The 18,967-nt window shown below is 34.3% G+C and overlaps 1 protein-coding gene across 8 annotated transcripts in view; it reads left to right on the top strand.

The window, feature by feature from the left end:
- The window catches only part of RPS6KA6 (ribosomal protein S6 kinase A6), a 130,234-nt gene extending 113,859 nt beyond the window's left edge, over positions 1 to 16,375 (top strand). For 6 of the 8 annotated variants that reach the window (XM_032251394.1, XM_032251397.1, XM_032251395.1 and 3 more), the window contains 2 exons: positions 12,636 to 12,776; positions 13,350 to 16,375. In XM_032251394.1, coding sequence (XP_032107285.1) covers positions 12,636 to 12,776; positions 13,350 to 13,475 — 267 coding nt within the window. In that variant the 3' untranslated portion in view covers positions 13,476 to 16,375. Of the gene's footprint in view, positions 1 to 12,635; positions 12,777 to 13,349 lie in introns of those variants that run through there. The other 2 variants (XR_004260815.1, XM_032251396.1) reach the window with 2 other exon arrangements.
- The last annotated feature ends 2,592 nt before the right edge of the window (positions 16,376 to 18,967 follow it).

The raw sequence follows: 18,967 nt of genomic DNA, 5'->3' as shown, positions 1-18,967 counted from the left end.
TTGATTTTGATGTGACTTGATGCAGTTTTCTTGATATTTCTTGTACTTGGGTTTTATTGACCTTATTGGATCTAAGAATTTATGGTTTTCATCAAATTTGGACATTTGGGGGCCGTTATTTAAATATTCTTTTCTGCTCCTAATTTCCTTCTAGGACTTCAACTGCATACACACACACACACACACACACACACACACACGACTATGAAGTTGTCTCACAGCTCACACAAACTGTTCTTGTTTTATACTCCTGTGTTTCTTTTTGGAAAGTATCTATTGTGTCTATTTGATTTAGTTGTATTGTTTGTTTATTATCTCACATTTTAGTTTTTGTCTCTAGAAGTTTGAGTCTTTTTTATATATCTTCTCTGTCTATACTTAATTTTTGAACATCGAGAATATAGTTGTAATAACTATTTAATATCTTTGTCTTCTAATTCTGACATCTGTGTCAGTTCTGGGTCAGTTTTGATTGATTGTTTTCTTTCTCCTCATTTTTGTGCTTTTGACCTGTCCACTAATTTTTGATAAGATAGCAAACACAGTGAATTTTACCTTGGTGGGTGCTAGATACTTTTATATTCTTATAAATATTATATTTGCTTAATGTCAAATTTGTTTTTTCTTAAGTTTTATTTTTAGTTAATGCATAAAAATTGTACATATTTATGGGGTACAGTGTGATGTTTCAATACATGTGCACCTTGTATGATGATCAAATCAGGGTAATTAACTTATCCGTCACCTGAGACATTTAGCATTTCTTTGTGGTGAGAACATTCAAAATCCTCTTTTTTAGCTGTTTTGAAATATAGTATTGTTAATTATATTTACCCTACTATTAAATAGAACACCAGAATTTATTTCTCCTTTCTGTCTATAATTTTGTACCCATTTGCTAATCTCTCCCCATCCCTCCCTCAACCCTAACCTCCTCATTCCCTAGTAACCATTGTTCTACTCTGTGCTTCTATGAGATCAGCTTTTGTAAATTCCACAAATGAGTGGACCATGTGGTATTTGTATTTCTGTGCCTGGCTTATTTTATTTAACATAATGTCTTCCAGGTTTATCTATAGTGCCACAAATGACAGCATTTATTTATGGCCAATATCATTCCGTTGTGTATCTGTACCACATTTTTTAATCTAATATCTGTTGGTGGACACATAGGTTCCTTCCATATCTTGTCCATTATGAATAGTGCTGCAGTAAACATAGGAGTGCCGATATATTTTCAATATATTGTTCTTGTTTTTTTGGGTAAATAGCCAGTAGTGGCACTGCTGGTTTTATCTTTATCTGATTTTGATATCAGTGTAATACTGGTCTTAAATGAATTGGGACACATTCCCTCCTCTTCACATTTCTAGAAAAGTTATTTAGAATTAGAATTTCTTATTTTTAAGTGTTTATTGGAATTAATCAGTGAAGACATCTGGACCTACAGTTTCCTTTGTTGGAAATACTTAACTACAAATTCAGTTTCTTAAATAGGTATATGGCTATTTAGGTTAGTTGTTTCTTCTTGAGTGAGCATTGGCATTTTTTTTTTTATTTCAAAGAATTTGTCCATTGTCAAACACATTGGCATAAAGTTTTTTTAATAATATTTTCTTAATAACTGGTTAATATCTGCAATTAACCACTGTAATCTATACTGATGCCTACTTTCTCATTTCAGCTATCATTATGGATTTGTGTATTTCTCTTTGCAGTTTATACTGGTTTTAGCTTCACATATTTTGAAGCTTTGTTTTTAGATGAATAAACGTTTATAATATTTTTCTCTTGATTACTTCTCTGTGTTATGAAATGACCTACATATGATAATATGTTAGTTTTTAATTTTTTGAGTAAACTCCATACAGTTCTCCATAGTGGCTCTACTTCCCATTTTTTTTTATATTCATGTCATCATTTGTCATGTTTATACTAGCCATTCTAATTTGGGTGAAATATTATCCTATTATGGTTTTGATTTGTATTCCTGTGATAATTAGTGATATTGAGCATTTTTCCATATACCTATTGGATATTTGTATTTATTCTTTTTGAAAAATGTCTATTTAGATTTTTTGACCACTTTTTAATCAAATCATATTTTTTTTGCTATTAAGTTGTTTGAATGCTTTATATATTCTGGATATTAATCTATTTTCAGATATATACTTTGCAAATATTGTCTTCTATAGATTTTTTCATTCTTCTATAGAATTGATTATTTCCTTTATTGTGCAGAAACTTTTCAGTTTGATGTAATCCCATTTGTCTGTTTTTGCTTTTGTTACCTGTATTTTTGAATTCTTACCCCAAAATCCTTATGAAGGCCAATGTCATGAAACATTTTTCCCATGTCTTCTTCTAGTAGTTTTATAGTTTCCTGTCTTACATTTAAGTCTTCAATTCATTTATCATTGATTTTTGTATATGGTAAAAGGTAGTGATCTAGTTTTATTATTCTGCATATAGATGTCCAGTTTTCTTGGCACTATTTATTGAGGAGACCATCCTTTACCCAATGTATGTTCCTGGCGACTTTATTGAAAATCAGTTGGTTGTAAGAGCATCAATACATTTCTATATGTTTATTTTTATGCCAACATAATGCTGTTTTGGTTATTGTAGCTTTATAAAATACTTTGAAGTCAGTGTTATGCCTCCAGCCTTGTTCTTTTTGCTCAAAATTGCTTTGGCTATTTGTAGTCTTTTAATTCTTCCATACAAATTTTACAGTTTTTTTCTATGTGAAAAATACCACTGATACCTTGATAGAGATTGCATTGAATCTGTAAATTGCTTTGGGTATTATAGACATATCAAGAATATTAATTATTGCTATTCATGAAAATTGAGTATTTTTCCATTTATTTGTATCCTCTTCAGTTTCTTCCATCAGTGTTTCATAGCTTTCATTGTAGAGCTCTTTCATGTCCTTGGTTAAATTTATTCCTGTATACTTTATTTTTTTTTTTTTTGTAGCTCCTAAATGGAATTACTTTTTCCATTTCTTTTTCAAAGAGTTCACTATTGTCATATAGAAATGCTAATGATTTGTGTATGTTGCTTTTCTATCCTGCAACTGCACTGAATTTGTTTATGCTAACAGTTTTTTGAGGGAGTCTTCAGGGTTTTCTATAAATAAGATAATCTCATCTGCAAACAGTAACAGTATTATTTTCTCCTCTCCAATTTGCATGACCTTTATTTCTTTTGCCCAGTTCTGGCTAGGACTTCCAGTACTATGCTAAATAAAAGTGATAAAAATGGGCATATTTATCTTATTCCAGATCATAGAGGAAAAGCTTTCAACCTTTCCCTATTTGGTATGTTAGTTGTGGGTTTGTCATATGTGACCTTTATTATGTTGAGGTATGTTTCTTCTACACCTAATTGGTTTAATGTTTTTTATCATTAATGGATGTTGAATTTTATCAAATGCTTTTTCTACATTTTTAATTTATCATATGGTATTTGTCCTTAATTCTGTGGATGTGATGTGTTATGTGTATTGATTTGCATATGTTGAACTATCCTTTGCATATGTTGAACTATCCTTGCATTATCCTGAGATAAATTACACTTGATCATGTTGACTGATGTTTTTAATGTGCTGTTGAACTCAGTTTGCTGGTATTTTGTTGGGGATTTTTACACCTATGTTCTTTAAGACTGCTGACTTACACGTTTTTTTTTTGTTGTTGTTGCTGTGTTCTTGTCTGGTTTAGACAGTAGGTTTTATTTTGGCTTCTTATAATGAATTTGGAAGGATTCTCTCCTCTTCATTTTTTGGAAAGGTTTGAAAAGGATTGCTATTTGTTCTTAAGAATTCAACAGTAAAGGCATCAGATAATGGGATTTTCTTTGATGGGAGACTTTTTGTAACTGATTAAATCCTGTAATGGCTATTGGTCTGTTCAGATTTTCTATTTTGTCAAATCAATTTTGATATATTTGATATATCCAAGAATATATCAATTTCTTCTAGATGTTCCAATTTGTTGGCATATAGTTGTTCATAGTAGTTTCATAACTCTTTGCATTTCTGGGGAATCAATTGTAATGTCTTCTTTTCCATTGGATTTTATTGATTTCAATAATCTCTCTTTTTTCTTAGTCCCATTAAAGGTTTGTCAGTTGTGTTTATCTTTTCATAAAACCAACCCTTTTTCATTTGTCATTTGCATTTTTATTCTCTATTTTATTTCTTCTCTGATGTTTGTTATTTATTTTCTTTTAATTTTAGGTTTAGTTTTTCATTTTCTTATAAGTATGCTTGAGTTTTATTCTGGGCAGAAGTTAATTTGCTGGAAACAATTTTATACTTTTGGGTCCTCCTTTTTAAGTTTTTTAGGCAGGGCTAGACAATTGTTTATTCTAGGGCTACTAACTATTTAGGCGAGATGCTTCTAAGTACTCTATAATATACTTCATGAATTATGATTTCCATTTTTGCAGGTGGAAACAGGCTAGACACTTCAATTATTTGAGTTCTGATTTTCATCCAATCCTTTCAGATAGTTCTTTCTAAGGTCTTGGTTTGTTTCCTCACATTTGTTTATCAGTAGTAATTTGCTAGATACTTTAGGGAGACCTTTTATAGAGCTTTATAATTTTCTCTCCCTGCTCCTCAAAACCCTCTTAGAGTCTGTCCTGCTAATTCTGTTTGCCTTGGTCTCCCCTGAGTCTCAGTTCTGTCTCCTCAGATCCTCAGCTTTGCCTGAATTTCCCTTACCTGCACAACAGCTAGAAAACTCTCTCAAGTTAGTAAGCTGAAGCAATCACAATGTGAATCTGATTGTTTCCTGCTATTAGGAATTACTTTCCTTTGTTGTCTAACGTCTGATATCCTGAAAGCTGTCAACTCATATATTTTATGTTTTTTTTTTTGTTTGTTTGTTTGTTTCAGGCAGATAGTACATTCAGTCCTTGGTATTTCATCTTGACCAGAAGCAGAAATCCTTGGACTATTGAAATTTTATTTTTTCAATAACTGCTTAGATTTGTTTCATTGAAATCATTATTATCTTCTTTTTAGTACTAATTGTTATTTATTTTTGTAAATTTTTTCCCAGTATGGTTTTTGATTGGTTGCCCTAATCCCTTATATGATTTCAGCCAATTACATTATTTTTCAGAATCTGATAGTACTATTTAGAGTCTTTAGTTTCACTGCTTCTGCTGCTGATAAAAAGCTTGCATACAATGATGTTGTTTTTATATTAGAACAGTTTTTTAAAATTTTATTTTACTTTAAGTTGTGGGATACATTTATAGAATGTGCAGGTTTGTTATTTAGGTATATATATGCCATGAGAGTTTGCTGCACCTATCAACCCATCTTGGTTTTATGCCCTGCATGTATTAGTTATTTGTCCTAATGCTCTCCATCGTCTTGACCCTTAACCTCCAACAGCCCCTGGTGTGTGATGTTCCCCTCCCTGTGTCCATGTATTCTCATTGTTCACCTCCTACTTATGAGTGAGAATATGCTGTGTTTGGTTTCCTGTCCCTGTGTTAGTTTGCTGAGTATGATTATTTCCAGCTTCATCCATGTCCCTGCAAAGACAGCTCGTTATTTTTGACGAATGTATAGTATTCCGTGGTGTATATGTGCTACATTTCCTTTATCCACTCTATCATTGGTGGGCATTTGGGTTGCTTCCAAGTCTTTGCCATTGTAAATAGTGTTGCAGTAAACATACATGTGCATGTGTCTATACTAGAATCATTTATAATCCTTTGGATGTATACTAAGTAATGGGATTGCTGGGTCAAATGATATTTCTGGTTCTAGAACCTTGAGGAATCACTGCACTGTCTTCCTCAATGGTTGAGTTAGTTTACACTCCCACCAAGAGTGTAAAATCATTCCTATTTCTTCAGATCCTCACCAGCATCTGTTGTTTTTTGACTTTTTAATGACCACCATTCTAACTTGCATGAGATGATATCTCAATGTGGTTTTGATTTGCATTTCTCTAATGACAATGATTAGCGTTTTCCTTTCATATTTGTTGGCCACATAAATGTCTTCTTTTTGAGAAGTGTCTGTTCATATCCTAGACCACTTTTTGATGAGGTTTTTTGTTTTTTGTTTTTTGTTTTTTTTCTTGTAAATTTGTTTAAGTTCCTTGTAGATTCTGGACATTAGACCTTTCTCAGATGCAAAAATTTTCTTCCCTTCTGTAGGTTGCCTGTTCACTCTGATAATTTCTTTTGCTGTGCAGAGGCTCTTTAATTTAATTAGATCCCATTTGTCAATTTTGGCTTTTGTTGCAATTGTTTTGGGTGTTTTAGTCATGAAATCTTTGCCCATGCCTGTGTCCTGAATGGTATAGCCCAGGTTTTCTTGGAGGGTTTCTATGATTTTAGATTTTGTATTTAAGTCACTAATCCACCTTGAATTAATTTTTGATAATGTGTAAGGAAGGGATCCAATTTCTGTTTTCTACATGTGGCTAGCTAGTTTTCCCAGCACCATTTATTAAATACTGAATCCTTTGCCTATTGCTTTTGTCAGTTTTGTCAAAAATCTGATGTGTGTCAATTTTTGGTGTTATTTCCAAGGCCTCTATTCTGTTTCATTGGTCTATATATCCGTTTTGGCACCAGTACCATGCTGTTTTGGTTACTGTAGTTTTTTAGTGTAATTTGAAGTCAGGTAGTGCGATGCCTCCAGCTTTGTTCTTTTTGTTTAGGATTGTCTTGGGTATATGGGCTTTTTTGGTTCTATATGAAATTTAAATTAGTAGTTTCTAATTCTGCAAAGAAAGTAAATGGTAGCTTGATGGGGATAGCATTGAGTCTATGAATTACTTTGGACATTAAGGCTATTTTCACAATATTTATTCTTATCCATGAGCATGGAATGTTATTCCATTTTGTTTGTATCCTCTTCTATTTCCTTGAGCATTGGTTTGCAGTTCTCTTTGAAGAGATCCTCCATGTCCCTTATAAGATGTATTCCTAGGTATTTTATTCTTTTTGTAGCAATTGTGAATGGGAGTTGACTTATGATTTGGCTTTCTGTTTGTCTATTATTGGTGTATAGAAATGTTTGTGATTTTTGCACATTGATTTTGTATTCTGAGACTTTGTTGAAGTTGCTTATCAACTTAAGGCATTTTTAGGGTGAGATGATGGGGTTTTCTAAATTTACAATTATGTCATCTGTAAACATAGACAATATGACTTTCTTTCTTTCTATTTGAGTATCCTTTATTTCTTTCTCCTGACTGATTGTCCTGGCTAGAACTTTCAATACTATGTTGATTAGGTGTTGTAAGAGAGGGCATCCCTGTCTTATGCTGGTATCCATAGGGAATGCTTCCAGTTTCTTCCTATTCAGTATGGTATAGGCTATAGTAGGCTATAGGTTTGTCATAAATGGTTCTTACTACTTTGAGGTATGTTCCATCAATGCCTAGTTTATTGAGGTTTTGACATGAACTGGTGTTGAATTTCATAAGGCCTTTTCTGCATCTATTGAGATAATCGTGATTCTTTTGTCATTGGTATTATGTGATGGATTATGTTTATTAGTTTGCATATGTTGATCCAGTCTTGCATCCCAGGGATGAAACCAATTTGTTTGTGTTGGATAAGCTTTTTCATGTGCTGCCCGATTTGGTTTGCCAGTATTTTATTGAGGATTTTTGCATCGATGTTCATCAAATATATTTGTCTGAAATTTTCTCTTTTTGTTGTGTCTCTGCCAGGTTTTTCTATCAGGATGATGCTGGCCTCATAAAATGAGTTAGGAAAGCATCCCTCTTTTTTATTGTTTTGAATAGTTTGAGAAGGAAATTGTAGCAGCCCCTCTTTGTACCTCACTTATACTTTGGCGTGAATTTATCTGGTTCTGGGCTTTCTTTTGTTGGTGGACTATTAATTTCTACCTCAATTTCAGAACTTGTTATTGCTCTATTCAGGCATTCAACTTCTTTCTGGTTTACCCTTGGGAGGTTATTTGTTTCCAGAAATTTATCCCCTTTTTCTAGCTTTTCTAGTTTGTTTGTGTAGAGGTGTTTATAGTATTCTGTGGGATCAATGGTGATATCCCCTTTATCATTTTTATTTTGTCTATTTGATTCTTCTTTCCTTCTTTATTAGTCTGGCTAGTGGTCTATCTATTTTGTTGATCTTTTCAAAAAGAAAACAGCTTCTGAATTCATTGATTTTTTTAAAGATATTTCCATGTCTCTATCTTCTTCAGTTCTGTTCTGATCCTAGTTATTCCTTGTTTCTGCTAGCTTTTGAATTTGTTTGCTCTTTTTTATCTAGTTTTTTTAAATTGTGATGTTTGAATGTTGATTTCAGATCTTTTCAGCTTTCTGATATGGGCATTTAGTGCCATAAACTTTCCCTCTTAATACGGGTTTAGCCGCGTCCCAGAGATTCTGGTCCATTGTGTTTTTGTTCTCATTGGTTTCAAATGACTTATTTCTGCCTTCATTTCATTATTTACCTGGTAGTCTGTCAGGAGCAGGTTGTTCAATTTCCATGTAGTTGTGTGATTTTGAATGAGGTTCTTAATCTTGAGTTCTACTTTGATTGTACTGTGGTCTGAGAAATGTGGTTTTTTTTATGATTTTTGTTCTTTTGCATTTTCTGAGGAGTGTTTTAGTTTCAATTATGTGTTTGATTTTACAATAAGTGGAATGTGTTTCTGAGAAGAATGTATATTCTGTTGATTTGGGGTGGAGATTTCTGTAGATATCTATTAGGTCTGCATGGTCCAGGGCTAAGATTATGTCCTGAATATCCTTGTTAATTTTGTGTCTTGCTGATCTGTCTAATATTGACTGTGGGGTGTTAAAGTCTTCCACTACTATGGTATGGAAGTCTAAAGTCTCTTGGTAGGTCTGGAAGCACTTGTTTTATGAATCTGGATGCTCCTGTATTGGGCGCGTATATATTTAAGATAGTTAGCTCTTCTTGTTGCATTGATCTCTTTACCATTATGTAATGCCCTTCTTTGTCTTTGTTCATCTTTGTTGGTTTAAAGTCTGTTTTATCAGAGACTAAGATTGTAACCCCTGCTATTTTTTTTTTCTTTCCTTTGCTTGGTAAATATTCCTCCATTCCTTTATTTTGAGCCTATGAGTGTCTTTGCACATGAGCTGTATCTCCAGAATACAGCACACCAATGAGTCTTGACTCTTTATCCAATTTGCCAGATTGTGTCTTTTCATTGGGGCATTTAGCCCATTTACATTGAACGTTAATACTGTTATGTGTGAATTTGATTCTGTCTTCATGATGCTAACTGGTTATTTTGCACATTAGTTTTTGCAGTTTCTTTATAGTGTCACTGATCTTTATATTTTTGTTTTGCAGTAGCAGTTACCACTTTTCCTTTCCATATTTAAAGCTTTCTTCAGGAGCTCTTTTTTTTTCCCCATTTATTTATTTTATTGCATTTTAGGTTTTGGGGTACATGTGAAGAACATACAAAATTGTTGCATAGTAACACACGTGGCAGTGTGATTTGCTGCCTTCCTCCCCATCACCTACATCTGGCATTTCTCCCCTTGCTATCTCTCCCCAGCTTCCCACCCCCCACCGTCCCTCCCCTATTTCCCCCCAACTGACCCCAGTGTGTAGTGATCCCCTCCCTGTGTCCACGTGTTCTCATTGTTCAACACCCGCCTATGAGTGAGAACATGCGGTGTTATGTAGGCCTGATTGTGGCAAAATCCCTCAGCATTTTCATGTCTGTAATGGATTTTATTTCTTCTTGGCTTATAAAGCTTAGTTTGGCCGTTTGTGAAATTCTGGGTTGAAAATTCTTCTTCTTCTTCTTTTTTTTTTTTAAGAATGTTGAATATTGGCCCCTACTCTATTCTGACTTGTAGCCTTTCTGCAGAGCGATCTGCTGTTAGCCTGATGGTTTCCCTTTGTAGGTTAACCCGACCTTTCTCTCTGGCTACCCTTAACATTTTTCCTTTGTTTCAAACTTGAAGAATCTGATGATTATGTCTCTTGGGGTTGCTCTTTTCAAGGATTATTTTAGTTGTGTTCTCTGTATTTCCTGAATTTGAATGATGGCTTGTTTTGCTATGTTGGGGAAGTTCTCCTGGATGATACCGTGAAGTGTGCTTTGCAACTTGGTTCCATTCTCCCTGTCACTTTCAGGTTCACTAATCCATCGTAGATATGTTCTTTTCACATAGTCTCATATTTATTGGAGGCTTTGTTAGTTCTTTTTAATTCTTTTTCCTCTAATCTTGTCTTCATGCTTTATTTCATTAAGTTGATCTTCATTCTCTGATATTTCTTCCACTTGATCAATTCAACTATCGATACTTGTGTATGCTTCACGAAGTTCTCGTGCAGTGTTTTTTCATCTCCATCAGGTCAGTTATGTTGCTTAAAGTAGTTATTCTAGTTACCCATTCCTGTAATCTTATATCAAGGCCCTTAGCTTCCTTGCATTGGATTAGAACATGCTCCTTTAGCTCAGATGAGTTTGTTATTACCAACCTTCTGAAGCCGACTTTTGTGAATTAATTAGTATCATTCTCTGTCCAGTTTTGTGCCCTTGCTGGAGATGAGTTTTGATAATTTGGAAAATAGGCATTCTGGTTTTTGGAATTTTCACAATTTTTCCACTTTTTTCCTCATGTTTGTGGAGTTTTCTACCTTTGATATTTGAGGCTGATGACTTTTGGATGGAGTTTCTGCATAGGGATCTTTATTGTTTATGTTGATGTTGATGTTGTTGCTTTCTGTTTGTTAGTTTTTCTTCTAACAGGCTGGCCCCTCTTCTGCAAGTCTGTTGCAGTTTGCTGGATGTCCACTGCAGACCCTTTTTACCTGGGTATCAGTAGTAGAGACTGCAGAACAGCAAAGATTGCCTCGCACTTCTTTTTCTGGAGGCTTCATTTTAGAGGGGCACCAGCCTGATGCCAGCTAGTGCTCTCCTGTATGAGGTGTCTGTTGACCCCTGTTGGGAGGTCTCTCCCAGTCAGGATGCACAGCTGTCAGGGACCCACTTTAGGAGGCAGTCTGTCCATTAGCAGAGCTCCAGTGCTCTGCAGAGCCAGCAGGCAGGAAAGTTTAAGTCCACTGAAGCTGTGCCCACTGTTGCCCCTTCTCCCAGGTACTCCGTCCGAGGGTAATAGGAGTTTCATCTGTAAGCCCCTGAATGGGGCTGCTGCCTTTCAGAGATTCCCTGTTCATAAAGGAGGAATCTAAAGAGGTAGTCTGGTCACAGCCACTTTGCTAGGCTGTGATGAATTCTGTTCATTCCAAGCCCTCCGGCCTCTTTAGCGCTGTCAGGGGAATACCACCTACTCAAGCCACAGTAATGGTAGACACCTCTCCTGCTACCAAGCTTGATTGTCCCAGGTTGACTTCATACTGCTGTGCTGGCTGTGAGAACTTCAAGCCAGTGGTTCTTGGCTTGTTGGGCTCCATGCGAGTGGGTCCCACTGAGTGAGAACACTTGGCTCCCTGGCTTTGGCCCCATTTTCAGGGGAGTGATGGTTCTGTCTCACTGGGATTCCAAGCACCACTGGAATATGGGGTGAAAAAAAAAAACTGTAGCTAGCTCAGTATTGGCCCAAACAGTCGTACAGTTTTGTCCTTGAAACCCAGGTCCCTGGTGGTGTAGCACACGAGGGAATCTCCTGATCCATGGATTGCAAACCATGAGAAAAGCATATTATACCAGCTGGGTAGCACAGTTCTTAACAGCTTCCCTTGGCTAGGGGAGGGAGGTCCCCCAGCTCCTTGCACTTCTCATGTGAAGTGACGCCCCACCCTGCTTCTGCTAATCCTCTGTTGGTTGCACCCACTGCCTAACCAGTCCCAGTGAGATGAACTGGGTACCTCAGCTGGAATGCAGAAATCACCCGCCTTCTGCATTGGTTTTGCTGGGAACTGCAGACCAGAGCTGTTCCTATTCAGCCATCTTGCCAAATCTTCCAAAAATGCTTGTTAAGGAGTTTACTTCTCATTTTTCTAAAAGATACTTGGGAGAGACAGTTTATTTAAAAGTGTTACCTCTTGTAATATATTTAAAACTTTTCAAGTAAGGTTATATTAAATTTACAACTTTTTTTTATTAAAACAGAGGTAACATAAACAAATTCATAGTTATTCTGATGGAAAACTTACAGTGCTCTGAGCATTACTATGGTAGAAGCCAGTTGGTAACATTGGATTTATGCTTTGTATTCTTAATATGGTGTACAGTAAATCACCATTTATTGAATGTATTAACTACAAGGGGCTCTCCCTTCTATGTTTTATCTGTGTACACGTTCCCTTACACCTTGGGGCCCAACTTAACAGCAGAGTTCAATAGCTCTTGTCTCTTTCTGAACATTTAGCACATTCCAGGATAACTTCTGCCATTTGTCATTTTCCTCCTCCCTCACTAATAAGGCACCCAATTCTATAGATTTGGCACCTCCCAATTTAAAAGTGGCATATGAGGATTTAGTATATATTGAAAAATCTCTCTCAAGATTCTCTTGAGAGTTAACTGTACAGAGTATACATTTTACTTTCCATAAGTGTAGGTAAAATAAACAAATTACAAGGCTATTGATGCTGCCACATTTTCAGTAAATGTGAAATTACATATATTTGTGCGTATACACATTTTTTTTATTTTAATTTAGGATTTACTTTCCCATATGCTTCATATGGACCCACGTCAGCGGTACACTACTGAACAAATATTAAAGCACTCATGGATAACTCACAGAGACCAGTTGCCAAATGAGCAGCCAAAGAGAAATGATATGTCACATGTTGTTAAGGTAAAACAACCATACTTTTAGGTGCCTTCTAAATATCTGATACCTAATAAATCCATTTGCTGATGACACTTAGATAATTCCTTAAAATATCTTTATTTTTTAAAGATAGATTATTTTAAATTAACAACCATGTGATTTTCTTAGTTTACTTTACTACTACCTTTCAGGTGAAACAATAAAAATTTCTTGATTGTACCTGCCTTGTTTTTGAGAGATGCTGGAATTAGGATTGAGCTAAATGCAAGTTTCACATAGAAACAAAAGATTGCTATTTGTTCGTAAATTATAACGGTTCATGAAACCATTTCTATATCCATATATATTGAACTAAGGTTTTAAATGTTAGTATTTTAACATTGTTTTCTAAAAAGCGTAGTTATCGGAATGAAAAACATACAAGTAATATTCATCAAAGGAGCATCAGTTTCAGATCTAATATATTCAGTTGTTTTCCTAGGAGACATTTTGTTCTAGATTAAATGTCTCATGATATAATGTGAAAGGTTTTTTTTGTTTTTTTTTTTTTAACTCCAGAATTGTTACTTAGTTTGTGACATTTTCTCATTAATTTAGGGAGCAATGGTTGCAACATATTCTGCCCTGACTCACAAGACGTTTCAACCAGTCCTAGAGCCTGTAGCTGCTTCAAGCTTAGCCCAGCGACGGAGCATGAAAAAGCGAACATCAACTGGCCTGTAAGATTTGTGGTGTTCCTTGGTTAAACTGGATGAAGATGAAATTAAATGTGTAGTTTTTTTTCCGAATCTTATCAAAGGCATCGTTTTCTGCTAAATTACTTGAATATTAAGTAATATAAGTCCCCATTTTTAGGGGAAATGAGATTTAAAAAACCATGCACAGGTCCACAATATTCATATTATGTGTTTGCAGTAGTGTTCAAGTGTTCATTTAAGCACATAATGGATGTCCACCAGGTCATCACAACTTCTCTGCACATTAGCTTCTAAAATTCCTTTTAAATAAAGTTAATTTAATTTTTTTCTTGTTTCATACAATTATGGTTTGGGGAATCATTACCAACAATCAGTATACATATATAATAGTACAATGACAAGCAATGTTAGTATTTTTTAACATCAGATCCTGAAGGATAGGCTTTTTTAAAAAAAGAAAAACAAAAAAAAAACATATTGTAGAAGCTTGTTATTCTGTAAAACCAAAGGACTCCATTTATTTGCCTCACTGTAGTTACTAAAATGTAAACATAGTGGTTTGGTGCCAGAGCAAAATACATTTGTGCTAATATATTAAATCTTGATATAGTTGGTGCCAAAGTTTTTATAGAAGAATTATATCACAGATAATGTGTTCAGGCAGATCTGTATATTATCCATAAGTGGCCTCATTAGAAATAAAGGTTTTTTTATAAGGCTTCTGTAAATTTTACATCTAATAGAAATTTAGTACAAGTGAAACTTTTTTTTTGCCAAAGGCTTTATACTGTTGGTGTAATCTTCTAAATAGGTCATAGTTAAGCCTTTGAAAATGAAGTATGTGGTGTTGACACTATCCTGGTGTTATATAAACTGATTTTCAAGTTAACCAATTGGATTTAATAATCATCTATCCCCTTTACAAATGAACTACACTGTTGTTTTTCTGTCTTCAATGTGCTTTGAAGTACAGTGTAGCATATTATTCTTCCTTGAATCCTATGGTAATACAGTTGACATCTTACTATAGTGGACTTGTGCATATAGCACACATGATATAGTATAATGTATTACAGTAAGCTTTAGACAATGCTACTTAATAGTTTGACTTCATGAAGATACACTAACATTTTCAATATGAATAATATTAATGGTCTACATGAAATGTGAGCACATTTGAAATCATATTTATAAAAAAATCTGGCCAAATTGGTCTTATTTAATGTATAATTCAGAACCACTGTGTAGTATGCATTATTTTTTCTAAATGATGGAATGTTAAAGAATCATTTCACGTTGTTGAAGAAAATACCATTGCTACAGCAACAGCAGCAACTACTACTACTACTACTACTACTACTACTACTACTACTACTACTGCTACTACTACTGACAGAAAGAGTTCATGAATGTAAACTGGAGGGTATCACAGTTTTCTTTAGTGAATATAAGTGAACTACTTGTGTGTGTTAGGTGTGTTGTTTGCTATCTATTTTACTTTGTTTCATTCAGAGAGAAAGTTGATTACTGAGTGCTGAAGTATACAATTTAGGCTGGGAAACTTGTAACTTTGGTATTTAATAAAATAAACTATACATATTCTCTTTGTAATGCAAATAATCTATACCCCATGCACAAAGACCTGTTTCCTGGGTGTGATATATTAAAGTATGTATTCTTATTTTGAGGTATCTTTTTGAAGTAATTGAAAGAGATTAAAGAACAACTTATGCCACATGAAAAATAATTGCCTAGAAGTAGTTAGGTATCATGTCTTGTGGCTTTTTTATGTTCCATTTTGGATTTTTCTTTTCTCATTTGCTTTATTACTGTTATGTACTTGCATGTAACAGTTTGTATGCATATATTCTGACTTATTTTCCTCCTGTCATTATCTTGTGCTGTTATGCCTTCTTCCTATCAGAATTGATATGTCAAAATCAGAGGTGTGATTTTGGTGTTGAAGTTTTCAGGACAGAGATACTATTTCCATGGATGCATTTCAAGTAATAAAATTAGGGAATGTGAAATTGAGAAATGAAAAATGATTACAAAAAACTTTCAGGTTTTCTATAATCAATGACTTTAAAAAGTGGATAGTCTTAATTTTAAATTAGCTTGCTGATAAAGTTCATGCCATACAGTCCTATCATGAAAGGAACACTGTAAGTATTAAGCAATGAACAGTGTGATTTCTGATCACCTAATGAGGATTGACAGTATGTAAAAGACACAGGTATGCTACAGGATGTGCCCAATAATTGTTTGAGGGTTTTCTACTGAAAAACTCCAATATACTAGCTTAACAACTGTAGTAGGAGGCAAACTTATTGTATGGGAAAGCTTCAAATTATACTGTAATTTTGTAGAAGGAGCCCAGGTAAGGATGGCTAATCCTGTCCAGTTTGGCTAGAACTCTATAGCCAAAAATGCAGATTTGAATTGAATATTTTTTGATGAGGCTTCCATAAATGCTTAACTAGTAAAAAACACATTATTTCTAAAAGACTTTAAAATACTGTGGTTTCTAATGGATTCTTTAATAATTATTTTGCATTGTGTTTTTCTAGTTAATGGTTTTTGGTAGTATTTAATGATAGCACAGTTTGGGGGTTTTATTGTTGTTCTTGAAGGGAGAAGATATTGAATTTTTCTTAGAGAAAACATCAGGTTTGTTCAAATAGACTAACAATCTGTTGTCCTTAAGCACGTATTACCATGAATAAACTCAGGAAACAGTTTTCAAGAAAATTAAAATTCAGTGCTGGTGATGGGGATTTTTGTGGGGAAAAAAAACAATGGTTTCAAGTTCTTTCACTAAGATCAAACTTCTGCCTATTTTGTTAGACTCAGCAATGTCTAAACATTGTTTTTTGTAATTTATTGTCATTGGTAATTCAACATAATAAAACATTTTTGATAGCACCTTTGTTTGGCTCAAAGGGATTCCATATGTTTAGGCAACCCACAACCTTAAGAACAGATGCTTGGTATTTATAATGTCTGCCCATTAGAACAACATGTTAAAATAGTACTGCCCACAGAAACTTGCATAAAGGTTGACTAGTATTTTCTAGACAGAGGTCTTTCATATATGAAGAAGGAAAACAACCAATTATCTTGGCCCTAAGGCCCACGATAAAACTTATGCTTGAAAGTAGGCAAAGTATATTTGTGGTATTCTGTAAATTCTCTTTCTCCTGCTTTCCAGCCCCTTCATCCTATCTATCCTACTTGAGCACCTCACAGCAATATTCCACCAACGAAGTTTACCCTATCCCCGGAAGGATACAGTGTGGCCCTTACTCCTTGTTCCTTCCTCTTCTCCTTCCCCAGATCAGGATATCCATTTTCTCAGAACAGATATTTCCAACTAAAAAGGTGAAAGGAAAGCTATCTCATTAAATTAGTTTATATTTTTCTGTCAGTGGCTGATAGTTAATTAGCATTTTTTAAGGAAGATGTGCATTAATCAAGTTTCTAGTTGCTAGATTTTCAGGCAATCTAACGAGGTGAGAATAATTTTAAATTCAGTTCTTATCAGGGAAGATATTTTGGGGGAAAGGAATAGTGTGTCCCAGGGTCAGATTATCTAATAAACTGCTTCTTTTTTTGCACAATTTCTTTTCTACTTCCTTTCTACTTCTTATTGCATCTTTTCTCTGAAAAAACTTTTAAGTTTTTAAATCACAATTAATGAACTTCTATGACAAAATGATGTAGAGGTAGACAAAGATTGGCAGTTATTTCTTTATGTATATATTTTAGAATCCATAGTTTTTGTATTCTTGTTTATCACAGTAAATGACTTACATAGCATGAGGATTTTTATTCTTCCCCCATCCCATTCCTGTTATAAAGGAAAAAAAAAAAAAAGCACAGAAAGATTGAATGCAAACTACTCATGGAGTCCAAGTTTTTCCAGATCCTTTTTCCAGATTTAAGACCTAGAAATCCTTTTAATCACCATGTTATTTCAAAATAAAAATGCAAGCCATATTAAGTATATATTGGCCAACTGCAATTAAACATCTTTAAAACATTTTTGTTTTACATTTCAAAGTTTATTCAGGAGTTTTTGGCATTTACCTCAAGATCAATGATTGTTGAAATTAGAAGAATAAATCAGTAGTGGGCTATCTGCCTTTTTATGCGGGAATACAGTGGCATTGATAGTGATTATTCACAACATGCATTATACTCATGGATGCACTGTTCCTGGTTGTAGTCTTACAGTGTAGGGACCTCCATCATATAATTTGAATAAAATGACATGCTTGATCACCTAAAATTCAGTTTGGTTGCTAATACATAAGAGAAAAGGGAACTATACTTGAAGATATAGACATAAGTTTTATTTGAAATATTTAGAAAAACATAAAAGTACTTTTAGAATATGGAAATCCAAGCTTACATTATATTGGCAAATTATTTATGTTTCAGTTATTCACTAAATAAATTTTAGCTAAATGCTTATAAATAAAAATATATGTAATTGCCAAGTAGGGTTTGCTTTGTATTCACATTTCTAAATGCTGGGCAATAGAGCTTCTTAGGATGACTGTTTTGCTGTAATTCCAACGGTCTAGTTATAGGAACTAATTTACTCTTCAAAGAGTATTAAGCATCTAATTTTAGGTGGACAATTATAGAGAATGTACTAAGTGCATTTGTTTCTTAAAATTGTCAAAATGGGACCACTTAGGTTATTTAATTTTATCTTTCCTATGAACTAATATTGCTCAGGTCACATTTTCTTTCTCTTTCCAAATTCATTATCTCTGAAATTGGTACCACTTATAACAAAAAAAAAAAATGTACTTTTTGTATGTATGATAACATTTTTTTAACAGCAGGAAAGCAGTCTATCAAGAAACAGCCGGCCAGGCACAGTGGCTCACGCCTGTAATCCCAGCACTTTGGGAGGCCAAGGCGGGCGGATCACCTGAGGTTGGGAGTTCGAGACCAGCCTTACCAACGTGGAGAAACCCCGTGTCTACTAAAAATACAAAATTACCCAGGCGTGGTGGTGCATGCCTGTAATCCCAGGTACTCGGGAGGCTAAGGCTGTGGAATGACTTGAACCCAGGCAGGCGGAGGTTGCAATGAGCCGAGATCGCGCCATTCTACTCCAGCCTGGGTGACAAGAGAAAAACTCGGTCTCAAAAGAAAAAAAAAAAAAAAGCCATTTTAAAACCTCAAATATCCAAATGCCAGCATGGGTTGGGAGTTATAATTTACTTTGCATTAAATTCCATGGTGCAAAAAAGAGAGAATGTGTTTTTTCTGTTTGATTAATAACAAAAATGTACTGTTGGTAGTCCGGAGTTACATAGGCTTTATGCAGAGACCATAGTTTGCTATAGCCACATTTTTTAAAAAATTGGTTTGCCAAAACATCCCAAAAACTTTTGAATTCCTAAAGTTATTTCTGATGTATATATTATATATATATATATATATAAAATATATATATAATATATATATAATGTGTATATATACGCGTGTGCGCACGCA

The sequence above is a fragment of the Sapajus apella genome, unplaced genomic scaffold (assembly GCF_009761245.1).
Source record: "Sapajus apella isolate SASKATOON/1434 unplaced genomic scaffold, GSC_monkey_1.0 scaffold75, whole genome shotgun sequence".
Lineage (NCBI taxonomy): Eukaryota > Metazoa > Chordata > Mammalia > Primates > Cebidae > Sapajus > Sapajus apella.
Note: the sequence above shows the minus strand (reverse complement) of the source record. Positions and strands in the feature narration are given on the sequence as shown.